Source organism: Fundulus heteroclitus, chromosome 22 (genome assembly GCF_011125445.2).
Source record: "Fundulus heteroclitus isolate FHET01 chromosome 22, MU-UCD_Fhet_4.1, whole genome shotgun sequence".
In the NCBI taxonomy this organism is placed as follows: domain Eukaryota; kingdom Metazoa; phylum Chordata; class Actinopteri; order Cyprinodontiformes; family Fundulidae; genus Fundulus; species Fundulus heteroclitus.
Window position 1 is genome coordinate 27,032,246 of NC_046382.1, and position 27,872 is coordinate 27,060,117.

Here is a 27,872-nt window from a genome sequence, read left to right on the forward strand (position 1 = left end):
AAAAACTCAGAGATTTAGTAGGTTGATAGATGTTTCCTCTCCTTAATCTATCCCCTGTGTTTCATCGGCTAAAGCAGAGCTCCCCTGTTTCTAAACATTGTTGCATATTCCGTCAAACCAATTATGGAGGGATCCTGATCGAGAGAAATATGTATTCTCTTTCTGAGGGGAACAAATGTGGGGCCAAATTAGCATACAAAGTCCTCTTGTCTCACTCAATAACGTCCCAAAATGTTTATGATATGGCAGACAAACTTTGAATGTACAGTCCTAGATGGAATTAATGACACGTTTGAATATCAAGAAAAATAATCACTAACATGTTTAGGCATAAGGACAAATATAACTATTTAGCAATTTCAAAAACAGAAATTGCAGTTTCTTAAAAAAGGTGAAGGTATAATATTCTTACAAAATGTAGCTTAAACCTGTGACATGCGGCGAGAATTGCGGTAAGGTATTTCCTGCACCACAGAGTATTTTTAAGTTAACACAAAAACATAAACTATGTGCCATTAGTAACACTTTATTCTATGGTCAAAATGAATGGCTGAAAATCATGTAAAAAATTATTTGTTTTTGACCACCACTCATCAACCAATGTCACAACTCAGAAAACCATCTTAGAAAGAGGAGAATAGCACAGAGGCATTTGGATAAGATAGAGCAAATAGATGTGCAACATCTACTCCTTTTAATTAATGCCATCGACATAATCATCCTCCTAATGTCAGTTACAATGACCAGAGAATTAGAGTCGGTACACAAAACAATCTGGGGCCATTTCTCTGCTGCTAAATGGTTTATTTGAAAATGATGCCTATGCTTCCGTTGCTTCTATCAAAGGTTTTAATGATCATTTTAAAACCTGTCTTTAATTCATTGATTCTTTCCTTTTCAATTCAGTTTATCTTTTTCTGAAGGTGTTAATGCGTTATAAGGCAGAACAATACGTTTTGACGGCTGCTTTACTCTGCAGTGTGGCAAAACAGGAAACAAGGAACGCTCGTTCGATGAAGCACAGCCACACATACACAACGATAAACCTTATTTTTATGGCCAGATGTTCTCACATTAAGAACTCCCCTGCTTTACATTACATAGGCAACATAAAAGTGTGAGTCAGCGTAAAAGGTAGCGTAACAGAATACCACCCTGCATTTACAATGCAGTTTACATTCTTAAATGGACTTCAACGGTTTGCACATGCTCAAACAAGTCCTGAGGATAATATGACATTAACACTAGTTCAGTTAGTATAATTACTTGAATTTTTTCAAGTGAGATTGTGTGAATTTAATATCGATAACAGTTCCCTTACCTCTCATAGAATGATCCCTCATCACAAACCAATCAGACGTATGCCGTATCAATCTGCTTCCTGATTTTGTGAATCAGGTGACTGTGAGTCACGATGCCACGATGATTTTCAAACAACTACGAGGCCTGGAAAAGACCAGAACATAGCATTGCCATGCATGCGAAGACTTATTATCTTCTCACCATCTTTAATGCTGCTGTGGAACTTTGCAAAACCCAAAAGCTTTGCTCTGTTCTGGTCTTGTGACTTGCAGCTGATGCAGTGGACTGATGCAGGCGACAGTCCTAACTAACTTTAATTTAAATAGAAATACGGACATTGTTCGGCTGGACAAGACTCTGCCAAATTTAACAAAGGTATCTTGTGAAACTATAGGCTCTTAGTATGATCCAACATGGCTTCCTTAACTTCTGATATATAAGCTTCAACCAATCATAGGATTTATTTTCTTTTTAACAAGCTTATGGTGAATTGGCATCTTTCGGCAAGAAAAGAAAAAAACAATTACTTCAATGTTTACTAAAGTCAATGTTCACTGAGTCTCTTTAAAAATAATCAAAACTAACCCTTTAAGCTTTACTTTTGATCACAGTTTCCATGCTGCTTTAAATAGATTCAGTTGTTAAAGTGAACATAAGATCTAAAAAAAGAAAAAAAAAAAGGCTTTGCAAATACCCAGTGCCCTACTCTGACTGGACGTCCCTGGATTGGGCACAGGAATATGGTCTTCTAATTCTTGATTGTTTTCGCAAAAACAGCGTCACTTAATGCATAAAAAAAATACTTTAAGCAGGGACATAAAAGTATTATGACTAATAGATTCACAAAATGTCTTTCCACAGCCTGTAATCACTTTACTTGCTGCTTTAGTTTCTATCACGCCTTACATTTTTAGAAATTTGATTTATATTCTGTTCAAATCTTGTTTCTACATATTGATAAGGATATTTTAAATTTGGTACATGTCAGCCAGTTATTACCTATGAATGTTAGAGTAGTAAAGTACAACATTTGGATTCGGCCTGCGGGACTGAACTTAAACACCTAGTAGTAGTACATTTGGAGTAGGTTAAAACCATAGGTATTGCCTAGAATCTCCGGTGCATACAAAGTAGAGTCTAAATGTGAGAGGTATTAATTTACTTCTTATTGATTTCCTTTTGCCCCCTTCAGGAGCCCAGTACGTGAAGTGCAGAGCACAGAGATGCACAGAGGGCAACAGACAGTACCTTTTTCCCGGACACGTAGACACCAACTCCCTCGTTGTGCAGGACGAATACGTTTTCACACAGGTTTGCATTGCAACAGATTACTTTTCCTCCATCTTGGTAGCTTCACTCATTTTTTTTGTTTTTTTGTTTAAAGGTTGCTGCCTCTGTGAACTTTGATTTCTTTTTAGCTACTTCTTTGTTTTTTTTTTTGTTTTTTTGCTCCCTTGTGCAGCCAATTTACGCTTTTCCATCAAACCACACATAATGGCTTTTCCCAACACACCTGTTCCCCGCCAGCCTGATATGTGTTTTGATTAGGTTTTGTCTCGTTCGTGTCAGGGCACGCTTAGGCGTCTCAGTTTCTGCACAGATATAATCCAATCCATACCTGGAAAACTATCTTTGTTCGCTACGATCACTTGGCAAAGGAACAATGAAAAGACAGGTCGCTGTCCTTATTATCATTCACTCTGACTTTGACTCCAATTAGACAGTCGCAGTCAGGGTCATTATTAGAAATTTAATTTTCCAATGTCCTCCACTGTCATTGATTTCCTTCCACTGGCAAGCAATTTTCCATCCTGGTGGTCAGACTTCATGCATTTGGTCATCCTTGTTTGACTCTGGGTACGTTTCAGTGAAAGCTGTCTGTATTGGCCGCACGTTTTCATTTCTCATAAACATTCCTAAATGGTTGCTATTTACCCACTCGGCGATTTTATCATTTTATGTGTTGCGGCAGACCTGACTGAAACCGAAAAAGGGGTGAAAGAAATCGCGGCGTAAGCTGTGATTCAATAAAATTCCCAAATTGCATTTAGCTGAGGTATGATTGACCACTGAGACAGAGGCACACGTGGGGAAGGTGCTGGTGAATATAACTGGACAATCAGGGGGAGAGTGTCTGCACAGAGCTGCGGTGGCACAGATGACTTTCTTGTGACTTTCATTGCTCGGGGCAGTTGGATTTAACTTGACAAAGAGTAATGAGGTTATCGATTGGGCTACAACAAAATAAGCCGTCTTCAACACCTCCAAACTCTCTTGGGAGAGGAGGAACAGCCAAGTGCAACATCCTCAAAAATGTGGCCTGGGAAAATGCAGCTCATTGATTTTCGATAGATTATTCCATTAGAGCCCTAATGTAGTGTGTTCGGGGACAAACTGCATCTTTCTAGTTGATTAGAAAATAAGCAATCAAGTACTGTTGGCCTGCCTGTGCATGGGGACGGCGGCAGCGCATTAGGATATTCAAGATGCGCTGTAGATAAGGCCAGCGCAATTTTGGACGGCTCGTCGTTTTAGACTAATTGAGGTGGTAATATTAATTTGTGTTTTGCTTGTAATTCTTTTTTTCAGCCGTCAACACTGCAGAGAGCCACGTATGCGTGCAATTGTTTTATCGAGTCAGTCATGCATTGTGAATTAATTTGCCTCCTTCAGGAGATGTTTCATTTCACAACAGTTACCTCCCAGGTAATAAATAATTCTCGGTAATTATTGTCTGAAATTTCAGACACATTAGGATTTTTGGATAATTATCAATTGTCTCATGTAAAGAGGGACAACTCTAACTGTATTAAAATTTCATCTGCAGCTTAAGAAATACTTTGGCCATACATCAGTCGTCAATATAGCTACCTTTATGAGCCTGATGATGGTTTGTTGTGGCGGTCTGGAAGTAAACAAGGAGACGGACTGAAACCAGCAAACTGTCCAAGCTAGCAAGGAAAACATAAAACAGTTGTCTCAGTTACAGCTCCTCGAATTATTAAACTGTATGGTTTAGTACAGGTGTGTCCAAAGTGTGGCCTGGGGGTCATTTGTGGCCCCTGTGCTGATTTTGTTTAAGAAAAAAATGGCCGGTCAGCACTGCTGGCTGGTGCAGATGGAAACTTTTTATTTTTAATTAGAGTAAATTTCTTATAAACAAGTTAAAATACAATTTAATGTTTAATTGAATGTTTAGTACAACACAAAACATTTGTCTCTTAATAAGCACACTTTTTACCTGCGCTTTAATTGCATAGTAAACAGGATGACTTTTACTCAAATTAAGACTTTGGTGCATTAAAATCTGATTGGAATTAATTTAATAAAATCGGCTAAACACTGTTTGATATATTTTTTGAAGTGATCATATTTTGTTGGGCAGGTTAAAGGAAAAATCACAATATTTTTGTTATGTTGTTTATTTTTATTCATCTTTTAGTCCTCGAGTGCTTTCGATTTAACAATTTTGGCCCAACAGGCAAAAGGTTTGGACACCTCTGGTTTAGTAGTATCATAGAATTTAAACTCGTATGACTTGATAATATTTCATATTGATTATTAGAGGTAAAACGATGCTGTACCATGTATTTATTGTTAGTTTGATCCTGATTCATACATTTAAGTAATATATTTAAATACCTGTTAAATATAGGGGTACATTCCAAGGATTCTTTGAGCAGAATATAATAACTTTTTACCATTCTGCTGTTTTTAGACTAATACAAGTATAACAAACTGATGGTTAATTTTCTACTCAAACTGAGAATGCAGTCAGCTGATAAAAAGGCATGCTGGTTGTGGATTGCCAGGTGTAGTTTTAAGACAGGGTTAGGTCAATAAAAGTGCTGATAGCACCATGTTTTTATTATTATTATTATTATTATTATTATTATTATTATTATTATTATTTAGGGCTGGGCAACGATTAAAATATTTAATCGCGATTAATCGCACTGATTAATCGCGATTAATCGCGATTAATCGCATTGTATTTACAAACTCCAAGAATGAATTCAAAAGTAGTGTAAAGAGCACTTTTATTTTAATGTTCTGCTGCCATATGAACAAAAGTGTTGTAACATTTGTAGCGCTTATCAGTAACACATATTTAGTGTAAAGCTCAACTTAAACATGTAAAACAAAAAATAGCAATAATAATAAATTAAAGCTTATTGCCACTGACAGGGAATTCTCTTTATGGGGAAAAAATCTACCAAAAACAGGCAATTTCTGAGGTAACAGCAGGGAGCAGCATTACCATTTTATGTTCAATACCAAAGTTTAACTTTGCAGTGGTTACAACTAACTTGTTTCTGTCATATTCCATGCTGGAAGAACTTTAAACTGAAATGCTTGCTAACTCGATATGCTTGCGTTTATTTGACGTTGACACGCGGTTTTTTGTTGTTGCTTTCTCGCGCGCATATAGTGAATGGCAGGGGGAAAACAGGCAAAAATACATGGATACTTTGAAACGAGAAGCGACTTCACCGACGGCGTCGATGCAGACCCCCCCCCGCTCCGCTCCGCACAAAACTTGTTCCGTTCGCCAACTCACCGCCTCGCCTCGCCTAAGCTCGCTCGCGGTACCTGCGGGAAACACCGCCTTCCGCATGTCAGCTGTGTTTTTTTCCGGCCAGCACCTTTCTTCCTCTTTGAATCTGAGGCTGGGCTGACAGCGAGGTTATTGGCGCATTATCGCCACCTACTGTTCTGATTCAAACCCCTACACCGCAGCAACAGACCTTCACAAAATAAAAGCATGTGACCAACATGCGTTAACGCGCGTTAAAGAAAATATCGCCGTTAATAGTCTAATGAGTTAACGCGAAATTAACGCGTTAACTTGCCCAGCCCTATTATTATTATGTTTCAAAGCAGCTGAGTTTGTCTTGCATGTAGGCATTGCAAAAGAGAAGCAGCCGTCTTTCAGACAGCTGATCGGTAGCATGCAGGAACAAGTGGGGGAGGGGCATTATTGTGCTGCTTCGTGCCCCATTTGGCCAAAGTAAACTGATCACTTTAACATTTTCCTTGCGATCTCATTAAAAGGAATTTACACTTTAGGAAATGTAAAACTTTCACTTTTTAACTTTTATTTTTCAAAACCTTCTTATGCATTGATAGCGGAAATAAGCCCATGCTTAATTCCAGTCTTTGGACTCAAGTAATAATGCTGTGATTATAGATCTTGAACACATAACTCAGCAAATACAATAGTAAGCACTGTAACTAATACCATTTGTTACAGATTTGCTTGTAATTGGTAGGATAATTCTCACTGAGAACTAGTATAGTTCTGATAACCTGATTGAAGGTAAAGATGCAGTTCTTTTGAGAGAACTGGTTCTTTTGATGTTTTTTTTTTTTCCTATTTTCTGCTGAAGTTCACTAACTCCTACCTTTTTGTCCTGAATTTCAATCCTTCCCCTCTCTGCACACCTCAGATCATGTCAGTTAATAGTATCACCACCTGGCTTTGCAAACGTATTCTTACCTTTTGAACTTTTTCACATTTTCTCATTAACCTCACAACTTCTAACATACTTCCTTTTAAAAATTATCCATCTTCCCGAAGACTCTGACCCACTATTCTGCCACGGCAGAGGAACAACATTTGCATAGCATGATGCTGCCACAGGCATATTTTATGGTGGTAAAGGAATAAATATTATTTGAAAAAGTTCAAGGGGTATAAATACTAGGGTGATGCACTGTGCATTTTTAAACTGCACTAATACTATCAATATCTTAGTATTGCTTGGAACTTCTAATTTTTGACTTGTATAAATAATGCATTTATAATCTCATTTATTTATACTTTTTCTTTAGAAAAACAATGTTACATACATGATCTTTATGGTAGTTTATTTTCTTACAAAGGTAACCAAGTCTGGACGAGCCAGTTATTTTGTCTCCTACATGAGGGAATCCTTCAGGCAGATGAAATTACCAAAGTACTGTTTGCCAAAGGTAAGCAACACGCTTGATGTTTTTGTTTTCATTCACAGTTGTTCCTTCTCTTGTAGAGGACAAACCATTCAGTGCGTCTATAAAGAAATGTCACAGTTAAAAGAAGCTCATGACTTCTTTTTGGAGTCGGTTTTATTTTTTCCCCATCTGCATTTATTATTCTCTCTCTGTCTGCTTGTGATCGTGTTTCCACTGCTGCAGGATATGCATATTATCAGCACAGATGAGAAGCAGGTATTCGCTGCTGTCCAGGAGTGGAATCAGAACAACACTTACAGCCTGTATATCTCAGACTCCCCTGGGGTCTACTTTATCCTTTCATTAGAGAATCTGAGAACCAGCAGAGGGCCTGCTGGTAACCTACTGGTTGACTTTTATAAGGTGAGTTGTCAGCTTTGTTCAATTACTCCTGCTGGATCGGTGCCTATAATTCCTCCTTCAGTCATCACACGATTATAACTAACAAAAATCAATTAGTAAACTGTGATAATGCACAATTTGAATTATGATTAGTTATTTAGTAAAAATAATTTTATTTATTCCTTTATATCCTAGCCTTTTTCTACTCAGGTTGGGATATTTCTTGAAAACTTTTGCTTCAGAATGTAGGCTCTGTCTTTATGCATTACTTTCTTTTAATATTAAAATTCAAATAGCAGTCCCTTGCAAAAGTACTCATACACCTTAAACACTTTAATATTTTGTCATAAAAACCTGTTATTTATGTCGTTTTATTGGGATTGTATAAGATAAACTTAGGCAAAGCAATGTATAATTGTAAAGTGGAGGGAAAAGGACATGTGCTTTTCAAAGTCTGCTACAAATAAAAAAGCCTAGAAGCGTGCGGTGCAAACGTATTTAGCCCGTGTGATGAATAAGAAAGCCACAACAGCAATTCCCTTTGGGTAAATCTTCACAGGTATTGCACATCCAGAGTCAAAAATATGTACCAATTCTCTTTTGCATAATAGCTCAAACTCAGACTGGATGGACAATTTTTAACTTTTGCTACCTTGCCTTACAGTATGGCTGAGTTTAGGGTAGTTGTCTTGCTGGAAAGAAAGTGTCTCACCTTTGAGTCTCTGACAGTTTTCTTTGCGGGTTTGCCCTTTATTCAGCATCATCGGTCTTGCCATGATACTGCCACCACTATGTATACCATAGGGACGGTTTAGTCAGGATGATGTGCATTATTAGTTTTCCCCTTCATATATGGTGGTTTGGCAAAAAGTAAATTTTTATCCTTGTTTAACCACAGCACCTTTCTCCACATGCTTGATGTTATTCTTCAACAAATGCCTGAGTTATAGAGTGTACAACTAACAGTATCCCTGTCCAGACTGTTCTACCTGAGCTGTGAACCTCTCCAGCTCCTCCATAGTTGTCATTGGCCTTTTGGCTCCCTGTCAGTGTAACTGGAAGACCACGTCTAGGTAGATCTGCAGTTCTGCTATATTCTATTTATTTTCAGATAATGACTTGAACAGTGCTCTGTGGGATGTTCAGGGTGTGGGATATTGTTTTATTAACCTGCGCATTAACCCTGCTTAATTCTTGGTCTTCATGGTTCCCAGAGGTCTTTGCAGAACTGCTGGATTTATACTGATATTAACTGACATATTTATTAATTAAATGATTTTCTTACACAGTTATGCACTACTTTGTGTTGGTCTATCCCATCAAACTTAAACAGAATAATTTTAAATATGCAGTTGCTTGTGACAAAGTGTGAACAAGTTTATGCTGTATGATGTGCATAGCATAAGCTCCCCTTTGCAAGGCATCGTGCATGAAATCAGTTTCATACACATTATGCATCACTTTGAATGAAATCTTTTGAAGCCAAAATAGTTAAAAAAGATCATGCAAACAATTTGCAAAAACAAAGGAATAAAATAAATAAAAATAATTAAATTATATTTTTTTATATATGTTAAATGTAATATTTAAAATCCAGCTGAATTTTTTACATTCATTTCCTTCCTGCAGGTTGAGGGTATAAACGGCATGTATCTTGCCAACAAAATAGTGGATAACCTCATTAAGACTTTCATCACATACAACAAGGGACAAACGTGGGCTCTGCTGCCGGCTCCGACCACAGATGTGTCTGGAAACAACCTTCACTGCATTCTGGTGAGCTTGAGCCTTTTAGGCAGGAGTGTATACTGAAGATGCTTCCGTTTGTGCCAGATCATGATATGTATCATACATCAAATGTTTCAACCTCATCAGTTGTAGGTTTTTTTTTTTTTTTTATTCGTTTTCTTTTTTGTTTCAGAGCCAGATTAGTACTTACCCAGGTGCCAGCATTAGCATCAGCATGTCTTTTTTTGGCTGCTAAATGGATGAGGGAAAAATTTCTATCATCAGTGTAAAGCACAGAGTGTCATCGCATTTAGTTTCTGGGGTCCTGACTTTCCATTAACCTCTGTGATTTCAATTTACTACCTGTAGTCACGCTGGACTAATGAATGTTAGATTACACAGAATTACATTAAGGGGCTGTGTTGTTATTCAGCCAGTATTATGGAATCTAATCCAGCCAGTCTGTCCTTTAGAGAGACAAAATTAATATTATTACGTCAAATAGCAGGTTACAGTCTTTCGGTGAGCTGCACAGATGACCATTCTGCTCTCGTCTGCTTCCCGACCCACCCTCCACCCCCCCAGCCTGCAGCTTCAGCTCTCTGAAAGGCTGTATTGATGTTTTTCAGTTTGCTTCAGTCAGGAAGATGAGTGAAATGATTTGAATCAATTTTGCCAGTTTTATCAGTGCATCTTGGGGAATTTTAATTACATGCCTTGTTTGCTTTGGAATGGAACAATTCGAATGCCCTCTGTGTCCTCTCCGCTATTTCCTGTTTTTATCCTGGGAGAGGAGATGAGAGGATCAAAGTATCTTTGTTTTATAAATGGCCTCTGAAAATGTTAGCACTTTCCTCTCGGTGGGAAGAATTGTAAGAAAGGAGCGCTAATTACAGCCGCCTTGGTTAGGTTCTTGATAAATGGTGTCTCAGCTCACCCATGTGCTGTTTTGGTGTTGTTGACAGCCATTTTGCTCGCTGCATCTTCATCTGGAGATGTCAGAGAACCCGTACACATCTGGGCCCATCACCAGCAAGAAGTCTGTCCCAGGAATCATTGTGGCCACAGGTACGAGTTATTTGAAAATGAAATAGATGTGCATTTGAAAGCAGCACATTCTTTGTGTCTCTGATGATAATACTACTACTACTAATAATAATAATAATAATAAAAATAACACATTTTATTTGTATATCATAATTTAAAATCTTGATGACTACATTGCTGCTATGCAACAGCAGAGATTTTCAAAATAAATTGCACATTGCCCCCTTTCTGTCTCTGGAATCAGATATAGAAACTTTAGCTACCAAGCCATGCTTTTGGGGATGAAATGGTTTGGTAAGACATTAGTTTGTCTTCCCTGTGGAAAACGAGGACACACAGACACACACACACATACAGATTTAGAAAGTAATGATTTTATCAGCTGATTGTGTGTACACAGAAAATATGACATTGGGTGTATGTTGCGTTAATGCAGTGCCTTAGAAAAATATCAGTACCCCTTACCTTTTTCACGTTTTATTATGTTACAACCACAATCTCCAATATGCGTAGAATTTGTTTAAGTTAAACAATACAAATCAGTGCATAATGGTGATTCTGAAGTAGAATATATAATATACACAATTCATTTGTTTTCTTCCCCTCAGTCAGTATTTTGTCCAGTTAACTGTTGCTGCAATTCCAGCTCCCTCTACCAGCTTCACACATCTACAGCGTGTGAAATAGCTCCCTCTAAAAATAAAAATGATATTAGTATTAATTAAAACGCAATGTGAACTGACATAAAATATCAAACTGCTAAAGTCAGTAAAACTGTCAGTATAATAAAAACAGGAAAAACACAACGTAGATAAAATATACCAGTAAAAGTATTTTATCTCGGTTAGATTGGATAGAGTGTCCGGCACCGACACAAACAAGTTTTACCAAGGACTCTCACACAGATTTAGCTCTGGTTAGTCATTCTAATACACAGTTATGCTTGAATCTTAACCTTTCCACCATAGTTCCTGGCTGTATAATTGTGTGGTTCTGTTGGCCAACACGTTTTCTTCAGCGATTGCACTTAACTCAGTCTAATATTCTCATCATTTCTGACAAGCTTCCCTGTTCTGCCGAGGAAAAGCATCCCCACGGCATGTTGGTGCCACCACTATGTATTATTGTGGGGATGATTTGTTCAGGGGGTTCACTTTCTGAGCTGTTTTAATGTGGGCCAAAATAGATGCTCAGAACATATTTTTTGAATTATTTTTTTTTATCATTGAATTGCACACAAACAGACTCCATATACTAATTAGATGCCTTTTAAATCGAATAAGATGCACTTGTCTTTTGTGGGGGAACAAAATAAAAAGTAGCGCACACACATGCACTTTTCAGATTTCTGCTTAGAAAAAATATTTAAAACCTTGCATCATTTTCCCTCTACTTCACAATCATGCACTACTTTGCATTTGTCCTTCACAGAAAACCTCCAATAAAATATCTTAAAGTTTGTCGCTTCAAGGCATTGTGCACACTGTGTTTGTTGTTTTCCTTTTCTTTTTTTTTTCATATATACTCAGGAAACGTTGGAACGGAGCTGTCCTCCACCAACCTTGGGATGTTTATAACATCTGATGCAGGGAATAGTTGGAGACAGGTAAGAGGAATTTATAGACTGTGTGCTAAACAGATGATGTCTTTACATCAGAAGTGTGTCACTCGCAAATTTGAAAACTTTTTTTTTCTTTTTCTTTTTATGAATTCAGATTTTTGATGAAGAGTACAACATTTGGTTTCTTGACAACGGAGGAGCTCTGCTCGCAGTTCTTCATGCAACAACGCCTATCCGGCAACTATGGTGGGTGTCACAAGTTGTTGCAAGCAGCATGGCAAAGCTTGGAGCTGTAGGATGTAAGGGTGTAGTGGAAAATTACCTGGATGTACTTTTGCATGGGGGGGGGGGGGGGTTATGTTGGGCAGTCCAGCATATGATTACGCCTAATGTTTTGAAATCCTGATGGGCCAACTTTATGTGATTATTGTATCGCCAGTGTGGCTTCAGAGCTGTCATTTCCAGCAGAAGAGAGTGTGTTACAGCTTTGTACTCTTGGTTGGATATGAAGGTTTGAGTGCTTTTATGTAAATGAGAAGTGGAGCAGGATGGAAATATGAGACTCAGAATGCCCTCATAAGTCCCTCATTGTGGGAGCTTTGTAACACTATCTACTTTGATGTCCCTGCACACTACAATGCTGTCAAAAGTGATTAAGCTCAGAGAAAAGTGATTTGAAACCCCCTAAATCCATTTCTGATGTTGGAATCTGAGTCATACCTTTCTTTCTGATGTTTTGTCACCTTCAAACATTTACCTGGGCTGAGGGACATTTGTTCCTTTGTTCAGGCTGCTGTCAAGTTAATTTTTCAAAGTGAAGAGAAGCCATTGTGCTCAATTTTTCAAACATGGCAAAAGCTAAATGACCTCAAATCTTTTATCATATTTCACGTTTACTTGTTTCCTATTGTATGGTTTGTGCGCATTCACTATTTGACGCCGTCTACATGGAGTAAACATGAAATTGACACGCAGTGATAAACTGGAATACAGGGATTTTGATGTACTGACAGGTATTGTCTTTGTTATGCAGGATCAGTCTTGATGAAGGGAAGAAATGGGATCGCCACAGTTTCTCCTTGGTGCCTCTGTATGTGGATGGAGTTTTAATGGAGCCTGAATCTGACAATCACATTATCACGTAAGCCAATACTCGCAGGTACAGCCCAGGAGGATATCAGGGCTCAAGCTTTTGCTCTTCTATAGGTTTAGAAATATCCATAGGTGTTCCACATTATGTTTCCAACGCCAATCAGGTATAACAATAAAAACACTTGTTTACCATCTGTTTCGGAGGCATGGTGGTTTCCTGCTCTGTCATGTTAATGTTGTGTTCAGTGTTATTGGGTGACGACATATGATCAGGCTGGCCTCCCAGGAGTTTAAAGTCTAATCATTGATTTAGATGATTCGTTAAGTTTTTTTCATGCTTTATGCTGTTGAGTTTTTGTGATTGGCTACATATTTTTCGAGAACAAAATATATGACAGTGATTTTTACACATTTCCCAGCAGATTCTTGTACTGCAAGAAAATAATCAGCATTAATTGCCTTAGGTCTTTAGACTTTTAAATGCTGTGAAAACTACTTATATACCTTTTAACTTTTTCACATTTATCACTTACCCAAAAACCTGAATGCATTTTTTTAGGGGAGGGATTGTATGTAATAGTCAAACACTTCTGAAAAGTGTTGCATGCAAACGTGTTCATCTTCCTTTACTCTGTTAGCCTTAAAGAAAATCCAGTGTGAATGTGACATGCATTTTTTTTCTGTTCCTGTGTAAGTGTCCATTGGTGTAATTAAATATCCTAATAAATGCAGTTGTTTTGCAAACTCTGTAACACTGAGATTTGTTAGAAAGCATTAGTGAACAAAGAGCATAATAACATCCAAAGAACAGAGCAGACAGTTCAGGTGGTTTCTTCTCTGGTAAGATGAGACCGAAGTTTAACTTTTTGCCTTCACCCAAAGTCCTATGTGTGTTGAAAAACTAACACTGCAGCTCGCCCTGAACACACCATATCTGTCATGAAAAAGACAGATATGGGTCGTATATGGGCAAAAAGTTCAGATTTGGGTCGCATTTCCCTGCAGTGTGAACATAGCCTTAGATTACCATCACAGGAACTTAGAAGAGGATACAATAGGGTAAAAACGTCGCTTAGTGCTGCTTTAAGCAGGCATTAAACAAGCTTTTCATTAAGCTTACATTTCTGTATTAAACTTCTTTTTATTGCTGTGACGTAATGTTCTACTCCTAAATGTTGTGTTTTCATTAGATGTAAGCAGAAAGTCATCATAATTAACAGAAGTAAAGGCTTGGAGACACCAGTCAGTGTGTAATTAGTCTACAGTATTTAATGCGTTTCAATTAGTGAATTAAGCTTCAGAAATAAAGGAAATTTTTAAATTTAATAAATCTGATTTATTGAACGGGTCTGTATATAACAGAAAATAGATCAATATAGAAGGCGTTTGTTAATATCATTCATCATGGTTTCAGGTGGAAATAAGCGTATGTCACCCCATTGTGGTGTGACAGAGACGGAGGAGATAGGGAGTTCATCCTGTAACCAGTTTGTCCGCTCCAACTGTCTCAGCCGTTGTGTCCTTGGGCAAGACACTTGACCCGCTTTGCCTGCTGTTGGAGGTCAGATTGCCTGGTGGCACCAATGTATGCCAGTCTTGCTGCTGTCAGTCTACCCCAGGGCAGCTGTGGCTACAAATCTAGTGTACCACCATCAGTGTGTGAATGTGTGAATGACTGAATGTAGTTTAAAGTGCTTAGAAATCATATAGACTTGCGATATGCAAGTACAGGCCCTTTATCATTTTATTCTCTTGAATCATCTTTCAGCTTTTTTGGACACTTCAGCCACCGCTCAGAGTGGCAGCTGATCAAGATTGACTACAAGGGTCTCTTTAGCAGGAGATGCATGGATGGAGATTACCAGACATGGTACCTGCACAACAAGGTAACAGGAATACCGTTGCATACCTGTTCATGCACATTCCTTGAAAAATTGTCTGCTGTCGAATTCACACTTGAAAACAACAAAAACATTATCTTTATGGAAAAAGGGAGAGCTTTGCGTGATGGGTGAGAAGCAGATCTATATGAAGCGCCGGCCTGGCTACCGTTGCATGTTGGCTCAAGATTATTCCAGGATCTCCTCCTCAGAACCTTGCCTCTGCACAGCCTATGATTTCGAATGGTGATGACGGCTTTTTTGTTATCTAACCAGCTCCTCAACTCTGTGCATATAATATTATGTTTATAATTAAGCTGTGTGTTGGCATTTGTAATAGGAAAACTAAAGTACCAGCTTGAAAAAACTCCTGTTTTAATATCCATAGTACATTGCACATTTACTGCAGTGTGACTCTAATTATAGCTTGAAAAATTTAGATGGAGTTTAGAACTTTCATCATACGTTTCTGATTTGCATAATGTCAAATTACTTATTAGAATTCAGTTAATAATGAATCGTTAAATGAATTTTAAATATATTTTATCCATCCATCTGAAATTCCCTTTGATCTTGCTTGTCTGACAATCATGTCTCTAGTTAAGGTCTTAAAATATTCCATGAAGCTCTTACTGAAGGAAATTTGCCACGCTACAAAAGCTTGTAGATTATTTTGAGTAGCAGTGTTTATCATTTCATGAAGTGATATGTTTTCTTCTTTTTTTATTTTGGCAGTGACTATGGGTGGGAGCGCCAGGCAGATGGGAAGTGCTCTCCTGCCTTTTGGTTTAATCCAAATGGTGTGGCTAAAAGCTGCAGCTCCAGCCAAAGCTTCCTTAACAGTACAGGGTAAGTGGGCTCCTAAGTTAAATTCTGCGACAAACATTATTATTCAATCTCATCTTGTTTTACAAGCTGTCTGGAATGAAAACAGAATATCCTAGTATACCACCTAGATAGTGGGGAAAAAAGGATCCAGGGAGTTAAAAAGGTATAAAATATCATGTGTGTCATTTCCTTTAAGATAAATAAACACAGAAGGGAAGTGTGCCCTTTGAAAATGACAGTTTTATGTATGCTCAAGTAATGCAAGTTAAATCTGTGTGCAGTTGAAAGATTTTTATTGTTTCACTACTAACTGGTGACACGCATAACCAATTGTGTGCATGCAGCACCTCCAGGAATGTGTGAAAAAAGCAGCTTGTACATCTGTGTCAGATGATGCAAGTCTTTGTTTTAAACTATAAACTAGAAGTACACTATTATTATATGACGCTTGTTCACTTTTTACTTTATGCTTGAAAGGTATCGTAAGGTTTTGTCCAATAACTGTAAGGAGAGAGGAAGAAATGTGTACTCACCCAAGAGAGTGGCATGTCATCCCAGAGCACCCCAGGGCCTCCATCTGTCCACCAGCCACGGAGAACTCAGTGCCACCATTGGAAGCAATGTTACTTTTATGATCCACCTCGACAACGTGAGTCATAATTTCACACAATTAGTGTTTAAATAAGTGCATGCTGTGTCACTAATTGCCATGAGAATTTTGAAACCAAAGTTTTAGAAGAGCAGTGATTCTATAGATCTTGTCTCAAATGCGTGTGGCAGAATTGCATGCATTTCGTTCCTAATTATGCTGGAGAGACCTCAAGTTCCCTGGTTTGAATCCTACAGACCACCACCCTGTTGCCCTGACTGTTTGCCCCAGAATGCTCCCCGAGTGGCTGCCCACTGATCTCTGAAAGGGATGGTTAAAATGCATAGGACACATTTCAAATAAAAATGAATATTAAAAAAAGAATGTCTTGTCTGTCTAGCAGAGACATTTAGTATAGTATAACACTGTTGACAGCTTGCACACTCTTTGATTGATTATGTGGAGTTGCTCAGAGAACCTATTGAGGGAGAAACCTTTGACTGTGTTTTCAAACGTGACAATTGAGGATGAAAAGCGAGTTCCCTTTAAGTTCACTCCGTATGGCAAGTTCACTTGAAGTCATTTAACTCTGTACAACAAATATTGGATGGGATATCAGGCCTTGTCTTGTGCTTACTAAAGCCAACAGTGGCCAATAATTGCCCGTCTATTTGCGCAGAGTGTGTCCCGGGCTGAACTTGTTCATAGAGAAAGCCATGCTCCTCATGTGCCATAGTGCTTGGCTGAGGATCATCTAAAGATTTGTTAGGTGAAAAACCCTGGGCTGGTTTATCATTCACTCATTTGCTGTAAGTCCACACCTGTCCAAGCCTCACCCGTCAGCCCCCAACTGCACAGACATAGATGAACAAAGACACATCCACAAGCAAATGCGGAGCAAACAGCCCTAGCAAACTTCCATCAACGCTGTGCCGAGCACCTGCAAGCCTGCACTATCACTGCCCCCCCCCCCTCCATCCTATCCCCCTAAGATAACAGCATTGCCAATGAACCTATGCCCCAGCCAGTGAAGCTACAGTATCACAGCCAAGCGCCCAACAGTCAGGCTGGAGCAAAGTTGTCTTTGCCAGTCTTGCCAGGGGCAAACCTCTGACAAAACAAAGAGGATCTCATTCAGTTGTGGTGGCCATCTCCCTTTACATCCGGGGGCATGTTGATGTTGTGGATCTTATTTAGTGAGATTTCTGTCAGTAAGAAATGCACTTCAGCTGGCTGACCATTTTACTTATCATTTGAATGTGACAGCCAGTTTGTTTGCTGACATTGTTCTTTCTGTTGAGTTTGAGATGCTCCATTTTGTTACTGAATTCGACAAAAGTTTGAAAGGATTAATGTTGGAAGTAAATGCATGCCGCATTCTGTACTGTATGTCTGGTACCGTGTAAACTGACCGAAAGGAAACATTATGATATGTCAATAATTTCTGATCACCTAAGGACATTTTTTTTCTCATACATTGCTAAGATTGTCCTTTCAGTCAAATACCTTCATGAGTTTAATAGAAACAGAGTGAAGACAAACCAAGATAGATGCGAAGTAATACAGCTAACAAATATATATATATATATATATATATATTACTGGTTAACCTCAGTATGGCCCTCAACATCATCAGTTTAAGCTTGTGTCACATTGTTTCCTGTCATCATGAATCAAAAAATGATGTTGCTCTACACATAAGTAAATTAAAATTATTTTGTTGACTACCATCTTGCCACATCTTGGAAGTGCATCTGTCACTTTTGATGCAGTCTGTTATGAATGCTGCTTGTAAATGGGGGTCAGTGGCGTGGTCACAGTGTTCTTTTTTCATAGCAAACTGACCACATGAGAATCATATTTAAATGCTCTGTAAATGACCAGATAATTATAAGCCAAATTAGTCAGAATGTGTGTGAAGTCATAACGTTTTGCTTTCAGTTTCAAGCATTCAGCATCCAGTGGTGAGTGAACCACCTGGATAGCGTAGCATGAAATTAGAATTTCATGATAATTGCATTATTATATTTGTGGTATAATTGGTGCGTGTTTGCTGTGGTGCTCATGTGGTAGAACTTTTTTCACATGTGGAAAAAAAGGGCAGCCAAGTTTAGCTTTTTTTTTATACATAAATGAAAACTAGATATGCAATGGTGTGACAGATGAAATAATCTCAACAGATACACCACAAATGTGTTTTTAAAACTCTGTAGTTTAATTTTTTTATTAATATATATAAAAATCTATTTTTGTCACCAACAGCAGGATGTGCACATCCTGCTCAGATCTGCAAAATAATCCATGTTAGTGTGGAGAGAGCCACAGTTTTTGTATTGTTCTTTTTGTAAATTTTTGCTTTTCTTTTTTAACTATAGTTATATATCTTTACTATAAAACCTATCACCACAGATGGCATGGATCAAGGCGATAGGTGGAAGTGTTACATTCTTTGACGTTTTGTGCCTATGTTGTTTTGTCACTTGGTCTTCTAATTGACATTACTATTACACCTTTTGCACTTCAGACCATATTTCAAATACTCTATACAAGAAATCCTCCAGACTAATTTGTTTTCTTTTATCCAAGGTTTACAAAATAATTTCAAAATTATAACTCATTAACCTACAGACTTGACCAGCAGTCCTAGCACTGGTACTGCTCTATTTATTCTCCACAGTTACACAAGTATGAGCACATTTGAGACCATGTATGGTTTCAGTGTTTTTCTCTAGGACCATTGGACATGTGCTGGGTGACTATAGAGGCCACCTAGAAACAGCATTAGTCTTAAAAAAATTTACAGAAAAATATTTAGTTAATAGGAGATATAGGACTGTGAAAACAATCCACTCACTATTAAATGCCAACATCATTAGCTGATTATAACAATAGAAGAAAAGTCAGGGCATAACCAACAGCATCATTACCCTGGATAATATTCAGATTTTAGCTGTTAGCAGATTTAATTGGTTCTACCCTTCCTTTCAAGAGTTGCCTAAAAACAGTTGACATGGAGTTACTTGTTGTTTTTTTATTTTGTTTTTATTTTAAGCTCAGCACATTAACTTTTAAAACTGATTCACAAAAGTTGTAGCACAAAAAAGATGACATATTAGAAATTAAGAGGGTTGCGGTAAATAAAACCCAAGTTAGTGTAATTATTTTCTTTATTAACAGAATGTAAAACGCCTGATTAATGGTAAATTATTTAATCTAAAATAAGACTGCATGATATTAGGACAATATTAAATTGTGATAGAGTTGTTGATTGGTGTGATGACACTATTAAGGATAATTGCAATTAACCCACATTTTCTCCATGCTTTCCTTTCTAATGGTGAGCCCATCCCTTTCTCAGAGCTTTAGCATCTTGGTTGGCAAGAACTAGAGTTGTGTTCACTGTAATAGTGGTGTTTACAAACCCAGTTATTATAGCTTTAAATCCTTATACCGTTAGCTTTTATTTCCATACAAATCAAAACACAAAGAAAAGTTTATTAATTATTTAGTCACTCCAGACAAAGTGAAGAACAGGGAATATTAGGATAATTTGAAAAATAGCAGTATCTGTTGTTTTTTTTTTCTTTACAAACTGAAATAAATACAGTATAACCTGAACAATGCTTACATATCGAGTTCTCCTGTGAACTACAAAACTAATATTTAGTTGTATAATTAACTGCTTCCAATCTTTGTTGCGTAGAGTTGACAAACTTTAGGCACCTGTGAACAGGCATTTCAGTCCAGGATGATTGGATTAGACTCCACCAATCCTCTACAATTCCTGCTTTTGTCTCAGAAAAAGCATGTTTGATGTCATCCTGCTAGGTTTCAGTTGGACTAATGTTTTCAGATTGAGGTGACCACTCCCTCCCTTTTCTCTTTTCGGTCTGAAACCAACATGCTGCTTAGTTACTGGTATGTTTTGAGTTGTCTTTTTGAAACATCCATTTAGAACGAATTTCAGCTTCGGCATTTAGACCACATTATTTCTTCAAGTGTTTTGATGGATTGAAATAGTCAGCTAAATAGTTCTGAAACCACAATATGATAAGCATCTTGATAGCATGATGCCTGAGACTGCGGCTACAGTTCAGTGTTTGAGATTCATCTAAACCAGGGGTCCAAGGTTTTCAGCACATGGGTTCAAACCGTAAAGTACTCGAGAGCCAAAATATGGATAAAAAGGATAGAAAATAACCAAATATGATGATGGCAATTATTTTTTTTACCTGCTGTACAAAATATGATGATTTTAATTAAACAAATTAGTCATATTTTCTGAAGGAAAGGGATGATTAATCACTTTAGATCCAAAGATAAAAATGGGTTTTGCTCATTTGTTTTATAAAAAAAAAAAACTGTCACCCAGTTTGCAAAATAGAGTCAACTGGGAAAAAATGTTTTGGTCTACCAACATGGTAATCGGATTTGGGCAAGTATTTATCTGAAAACACTAGCTGTATTTAGCTAATTTAATAGATGAATTCAAAACAGCTTTTAATGTACAAAACATTTGCATTTTAGTGAAAGTCCTGAGAGAGATATAGTCCTACTTAGTATGAAATTAAAGATAATGTAAGAAGTGTGGTTATTACCAGATGCACACATTTTGTTGTACCTAACATTTTCATTTGTAAGATCTTACCCGTCTGTAGTAATTTCACCCTAATAAAAATATAAAGTTCCCATCTGCATCAGCCATATGTGCTCGTGGACCCAATCTTTCTTGAAATGCAGTTGGGTGACCACACAAAATCAGTCCAGGGGCTGCAAATGGCCACTGAGCTGATTTAATCAGTCCAGAAAATATTGCACCATTTAATCTTAGACCAGTAAATATTTTCTTTGGAAACCCTCTTCAGCCCCAAAATGGACTGATCTATTTGCAAGAAGAGCCCTTTTCAAACTAAAGGGTTTCTTGAAGGGCCTTCTTGTGGGGACTTCTTGCAAAAACCTTAGTTTCACATTGCCGTTTTTAATCACTACAGTTCTCACAAGTAACTTTAGATCCCATTTAATCCCTCTTGAGCTGATCATTGGCTTGTTCTTTGCCATTTTTGCTGTTCTCCATTCCAATGTTTAAGGAAAGGAATACTCTATAACCAACATCATAAAACATTCGCTGCCTTTCTCCCTCATTAAGGGTCAGCTATTTGACATCTGACCATTCACAGAATGAAGGACCTCGTTGATTAAACTCCACAATTCTATTATTTTTATGTCTACTACACCTACAAGTAAAGTATTTGCCATATATAAATAACATTTCTATCAAAAACAGTGATAGAGGTCCTGAACGCAACTTTATATCAATTGTGGGCATCAAAAAGATATGTAAGTCCATCCAAATGACCTAATATGTTATTGGCAAACAAAGTTTGATTGCATCACCCCTACAATAATATATATTACTACATAATAGCTGCAATGCAACATATTGTAGCATTTCGAACTTAAAAGAATTTATAAAATGACTGCAGTTTATAAACTTTACTCTTGGTCTCTGGGTGACCTTTTTGACTCTTTGGTTCCTTTACTTTTCCTATTGTTTTCTCAGATGGATTTATGTCACCTTTTATCCACAGTCACCTACATGATGTCAGTAACGCGGCTTAATGGACACCCAAGCCTCAGCACTTAAGCAACGGGCTGGGCTATCTCCAGTTGTACTTGGCCTAACCGAAGTGTCCTAACCTAAGCCGTGTTGACAGTTGCTATGTCATCCCACGTATCCGCAGGGAGAGTCTCCGAGCACCAGCATCCAGCTAGACTTTGGGGACGGCATCAAGATCACATACTCTAACCTGAGCAGGACCGAAAACGGCATCAGGCACATCTACAGAGCGACTGGGATTTACAGAGTGATGGCAACTGCGGAAAACAGTCTGGGATCTGACAGCAGCACGCTTTTTTTGCACATCACTAGTACGTGGATAAGTAACATCATTACTCATTCCTTCAGCAGTGCATGTAGCATGACCCCTCCTCTCTTTCCTGGATAGTCACATTTTGATGCTGCCAGATTTCCTGTCAGTAATACTCCTAATACTTTTATGCATATGAGCCTTGGGACATGCAAAAGCACACACTGTGAGCTGGAGTGCACATCACCTGGGATCAGTTTCATACTAACATTATGATGCACATGTGCCCATATATTTTGCTACTGCCTCAGGTCCAGTGGATCGTGTATATCTCTCTGCTCCTATTGTGGCCGTCCGGGAGAAAGCAGCTAATCTGACGGCCGTAGTGTGGCCGAGCCACACAAGAACTCTGACCTTCTTTTGGTGGTTTGAAAACAGCTCCGAGGTGAGGGTGCATCTCCTCCTACTACCGTTTTCAGCATTTGTCTTTGTCCAGTTTACTGTCATTGTTTCTACTCTTCCACTCCTCCTCTGATGTCCTTGCTCTACAGTATTAATTTAAAGCTGCAAACCCACAGAGCATTTCCACAAATAATGTAAAACGTTGCGTCTGGCCGCCTTTTCTTGGAGGATCGGGCTCAAATGGATCGTCATATTTATTTATCCTGTTGATTATATTCACTGAAGCAACCACTCATTATACAGCCTGTCAAGGGCTGCATATATGTAGTATTTATTCAGCATTTTCTTGAGAAATTCTCTGTGTATTTTCTTTTGAAATTCAGCCCATTATAACTCTGGAAGGAAGCATCTCGCACATGTTTCTCAGAGAGGGAAAAAACAAGGTCACGGTCCAGGTTGCGTCTGGAGGCACCGTATTGGAAGACTCAAAAGTTATAACTGTTAAAGGTTAGTAGAAAAGACAGACTTCAAAGCACTTTATTTCCAGGTACATGAATATGCAATATGCTACTTGGGGCGGAGTGTGATTCCTCTCGGTCAGCACCGCGAGCCGCGCCTTGTGTTTGTCAGTGTAGACCTATCTAATGAATAAAATGTCACGCTATGTGAACATGAAATCTGGAGGAGCAATTAACTTTAAGGCGTATGTTCCCAAATGAAAAAAGACAAATCTACACATCTTATTAATCAAAAACGAAGCTAGCAGTAACACTCATTTTCTAATACACATTACATCCTCGCTTTTTTTTCTTCCCAGAGTTCTTCAGGTCACTGCTGTTGTCGTTTTCACCAGCTCTTGACGAGCACAATCCTGACATCCCCGAATGGAGGGAGGACATAGGCCGTGTGGTGCGGACAGCTCTGTCACAGGTACATCAAGTCCCAACAGATCTTTGCTGAAACCAACATTGGAGCCCCATTGCTTTCAGGGTCATTACTATTTTAAACCCTAGTGCAATAATAACCACACAGCCATGAAGTTGTATCCTCCATGATCCTTTTTTGAGGTGATCTGTGATGACAGGTCACTAGTGTGAATAACTGGTGTGAATTAAAGGTGATGTCAGCCATTATTGCTATGGAGTCACACAGAATATTGCCTTAACTTAAATTAAGGTCCGCAATGGGGTAAAATTTGTCATTCCTGTTGTCTGGTCCCAGCAGGTGTCTGGTGTTCCTGAAAATCAGCTGATGGTGTCTCTGTACCCAGGACTTCCAACCACAGCCGAGCTCTTTATCCTGCCCGATGAGCAAATGTCAAGTGAGCACAAGAAAAGGAGCGAGGAGGCGTTGGATACAGTAAGGGCCATGATATGTGGAAATGTTCATTTTAATTTTTGTTTTTTTCATACACTGTTAAGAAAAATAGAGGTAATTCTCAAGATTAACTGCTAATATAGCGGCTCCAATTTATTGTTATCTTATATGTCCATATATTGTCTTAAACTTTATGTGATTTATTCTGTCCTAATTCCTGAAGAATTCTTAATAATATTCCAGATTTTGTTATTTTATGGAAAATAGGCACTGATCTACAGATGCACTCAAATTTGTCCCAAGCCATCCACAATAAAACAATAACAAAAACTAACATACAGAAAATAATCTCTGAAAGATCTTCCAGCTTATCCTGGGGGCAGATGGGCCAACTCATTCTGAGGTATCCTAACGTATAAAGCCCTTTTAACAAGTTCTGGATCTCCTCAAAGGGGAATGTGCCTTGAAAACCTCCAGAACAGAGTTGCCCATGAGGCAACTTGATCAGATCTTTGAACCATGACCTCTAACTCCTTTTGATGGATGGAGCAGGAGATCTACTCCAAGCTCCCTCTTAATGATTAAGCTTCTGAACATACCTCTCAGGGTGAGCTCAGCCACCCTACAGAGGAAGCTCATTTCAGCTGCATGTATCTGTGAGCTCATTCACAATCCATAATTAACCAGCAAAGGTTAGCCCAGGAACTTCGAGGCTAGCTTACATGAGTTTTTGCAAATTCAATTCTGGGCTTTATGTGTGTTCCCGTCAATAACGGGGTCCTCATTTGTTTGTGGGTGAAAACCTGAGTTGAGATGGGGCTTGACGCCAAGAATAGAACAGAAGTCTTTCCAAACCTGTGATATGAACGGCGGACCGTGGTGAGAGCTTACCTCAACTGGGATGCCATGAAAGTCTGAAGACATGATGGATGAAAACTCTGACAGTATGAGCAGCAGATGGAGGTTTGGAAAGAGCAATGAGATGACAAGCCTTGCAGAACCGATTATCGATGGTGAGAATGACAGATCTATTCCCAGAGACGGAAAGACCAGTGACAACATGGTAATGGGAGTTATGGGACCACGGCTAACTGGTGATCGAGAAAAGACTTGAGGACGATGGGAGCTCTCTTTCTTAGCTCAGATGGTACAGGCAGCGATGTAGTATTGCACATCTTTATTAAGAGATGGCTATCAGAAATAGCGGCGAAGGAGACCAACGGTGGGGTGATGTGAAAAAAATTAAGTGTGGATCCAATGAATGACTTTAGAACTGATGGAATAGACACCCAGGTGGACCCCACCCCCCATCCCCAGGATCTTGTTCATTCTTAAGGGATTGCTAGATCTGTTTCTCAAGATCCCAAGAGAGGTAACCACTAGTGCACAACTGAGGAAGGATGGGTTGTGATTTATTTGTGCTTTTGTTTAAGGAGAACCATCTGGAGTGGGCCTTGGGGCTGATAGCTATCAGAACCAGGGTGGCAGCTAATAGTAAAGTTAAAGCAGGAGAAGAATAGGGACCAAGGTGACTGTCAGGGATTTAGAAGTTTTGCTGACTGCAGGTGAGTGAGGTTCTTGTGATTCGTCAAAACACTAACTTGTTGCTCCATGCCCTCCTGTCAGTGTCTCCATTCCTCGAGTGATAACTTGTTCACAAGTAGTTCTTGGTCTCCCTTGGTATCCATAATTATCTTCTGCAGGAGATAAACATTTAAAGAGGAATGTGGGCGGATGGAGCTTACCATTAGATGAGCTTCTTTGGGATAGGTAGGCCCTGACCCTGCAATTAGACTTGTCCACCTCAGGGATGAATTGGGTCAAAGGATCGGGGTGGATCAATATGGGAGCTGCAGAAAACATTTTTTCAATGTAGGTGAAGGCCTTCACGGCTTCTTTTACTGAAAGTGAGAGCAGTGAGAGGAACAGCAACTAAACTCCCGAAGCGTCTGTATAAGTTGGCAAAATGTAAGAGGTGTTGAAGTTTTCAGGTGTCGTGTGGGGGCCAGTCTGTACTGTTTTTTTTTTTTCTGGGTCAGTCTTCAACTGTCCATAATTAAAGATATATCCTAGTAAGATAATGGATTGTTTGTGAAATTCCCATTTTTCAGCCCCGATGAACAGGAATCATTTCAGATGCTTTCTGAAGGGGAATTTTGATCTTAGAGAAGATCAAGACATTGTCCAGATAAATGAAAACACAAATGTTGAGGAAACTGTTGAGGATATTCTTCATTAAGACATGAAAAACTGTGGATGCATCTGTGAGGCTAAAAGGGATGACTTAATTTCTCATAGTTACCTATGTGCTGTCCTCCATTTGTCACCTTCACGGACCAGATTGGATGCATTTTGAAGATCTATTTATAAGAAGATGATGGATTCTGGGAAGAAGTTAGCTGCCCTTTTTCTGACCCTAGACCTGTACAGGTCTTAGCTAGAAGGGAGGTCAGCCTAGATGCTCCTCTCTACAGACCTAGTTTGTTGCTATCTGAACCTGTCCTGGATGGGCCAAACCACACAATGATAGAATGACGTAGAAGGGACATAATGATGGCAGTGTAGAAGATGACCAGCAGCCTCTGTTATAGGTTTTGCTTCTTAAGTTGCCACAGGAAGTACAGTTTCTGTTGGGCGTTCTTTTGAACTGTGTCTTTGTATGAGGACCATCTTAGGTCCAGGGAAAGTGTGGTCCTGAGGAATTGGAAGTGATCCACTGCAGAAACTGTTATGGATGGTAAGATGGAGGCAGTGAGGGGGGTCTGCGGACGTCCACAGTCCTCTCCACTCTCTTGAGTGGGTTGTGCTCGAGGTGACCGTGACAGGTACTAGTGGACCAGTCGACCCACCAGACTCATCGCTGTCTTGGATCAGACCACAGTGGTCTTGTTCAGATGAAGCAGCTTGAAGCCTGGCATCAGAAGTGTGCTGTTCAGTGTGTGCTCACCAAGTCAGGCTTTGGTGGAACGAAGGGCATCAGAAGGTGGACTGAAGGCAGCGGTGTGCGGAGTCCCCATTGCCGAAGCTTCACGAGTGCTTCTGTCTCTTTTCCGCATCACTGGTAATATCCGTACAGTGCATCTGCACCGCCAACCGAGATCTTAGTGAGGTTGGGTTCAATTAAAAATTGAGGAAAAATGTCTGGAGAGGATTGTCTGATTTTTAGGTGTTCCTCGCTAGCAAAAGTGACTGCCAAATAAAAGCAGAGAGAAGAATAAACACACAGATGAGCCAAAAACAAGAGAGTGAAGTACAGAGGCTGCCATCCATGGCACCTTCTTGTTTGTTTTAAGTAAAACAGACAAGGGTTGTGTCTAGTACAAAAGCAAGTCAGTGTAAAAACAATAAAATAGCGTTCACTTTAACTACCATAATATGCTTTCTTTTTTAATATAGTGCTTTAGTTTTAAATCAGACAATTACTCTCACTCAAAATGCTTTACATCTTCTCTACAATAGTTTCATACAGAAAGGATATTTGGGGGACACTGCTTCTTGCCTCCATTCTTTGTAGAAATATCTCCCAACTTCTGTGTAAATAGGTGGCTACCTAAAGAGAATTAAAATGGTCCAGAAATAGCGTAGCCTCTGTAACATTTATTTTAACATGGAAGTTGTTTCAAAATGGAAGAACTCCCCTCGGACTAGCTGTTGGCTTCAGCCTCCAGTAATAACTGATCTGTGTTTTAAAAATATGAAGCCGATTTGAGAGTTATTTTACCTAGTGGAGGTAAAATATTACAGATTCTGAATAATTTCTTTAAATTGGTTGGGCAAGTTCTCTTTTTTTCTCATGGTGACCCTTCAGTCTGTTAAAAGAAAATATGTTTCACCCATTGAAATAAGAATTCCCCCCCCCACAGCCACTTCTGTTCTGGTATTGTGCCTGCAAATGGAAATGACAATGTCCATTAGCATGTCCC

General features: G+C 38.8%; 1 protein-coding gene across 3 annotated transcripts in view; it reads left to right on the forward strand.

Annotated features, from left to right (window-relative positions):
* Positions 1–27,872, forward strand: part of LOC105920522 (VPS10 domain-containing receptor SorCS3) — an 88,729-nt gene that overhangs the window by 46,638 nt on the left and 14,219 nt on the right. For 2 of the 3 annotated variants that reach the window (XM_036126431.1, XM_036126432.1), the window contains exons 7-23: positions 2,495–2,613; positions 7,189–7,278; positions 7,480–7,659; positions 9,268–9,414; positions 10,332–10,434; positions 11,943–12,019; positions 12,129–12,220; positions 13,008–13,115; positions 14,835–14,952; positions 15,059–15,192; positions 15,682–15,795; positions 16,252–16,423; positions 22,105–22,291; positions 22,542–22,675; positions 23,016–23,139; positions 23,450–23,562; positions 23,854–23,991. In XM_036126431.1, the coding sequence (XP_035982324.1) occupies positions 2,495–2,613; positions 7,189–7,278; positions 7,480–7,659; positions 9,268–9,414; positions 10,332–10,434; positions 11,943–12,019; positions 12,129–12,220; positions 13,008–13,115; positions 14,835–14,952; positions 15,059–15,192; positions 15,682–15,795; positions 16,252–16,423; positions 22,105–22,291; positions 22,542–22,675; positions 23,016–23,139; positions 23,450–23,562; positions 23,854–23,991 (2,150 nt within the window). The remainder of the gene's footprint in view (positions 1–2,494; positions 2,614–7,188; positions 7,279–7,479; positions 7,660–9,267; positions 9,415–10,331; positions 10,435–11,942; positions 12,020–12,128; positions 12,221–13,007; positions 13,116–14,834; positions 14,953–15,058; positions 15,193–15,681; positions 15,796–16,251; positions 16,424–22,104; positions 22,292–22,541; positions 22,676–23,015; positions 23,140–23,449; positions 23,563–23,853; positions 23,992–27,872) is intronic. The other variant, XM_036126433.1, reaches the window with a different exon arrangement.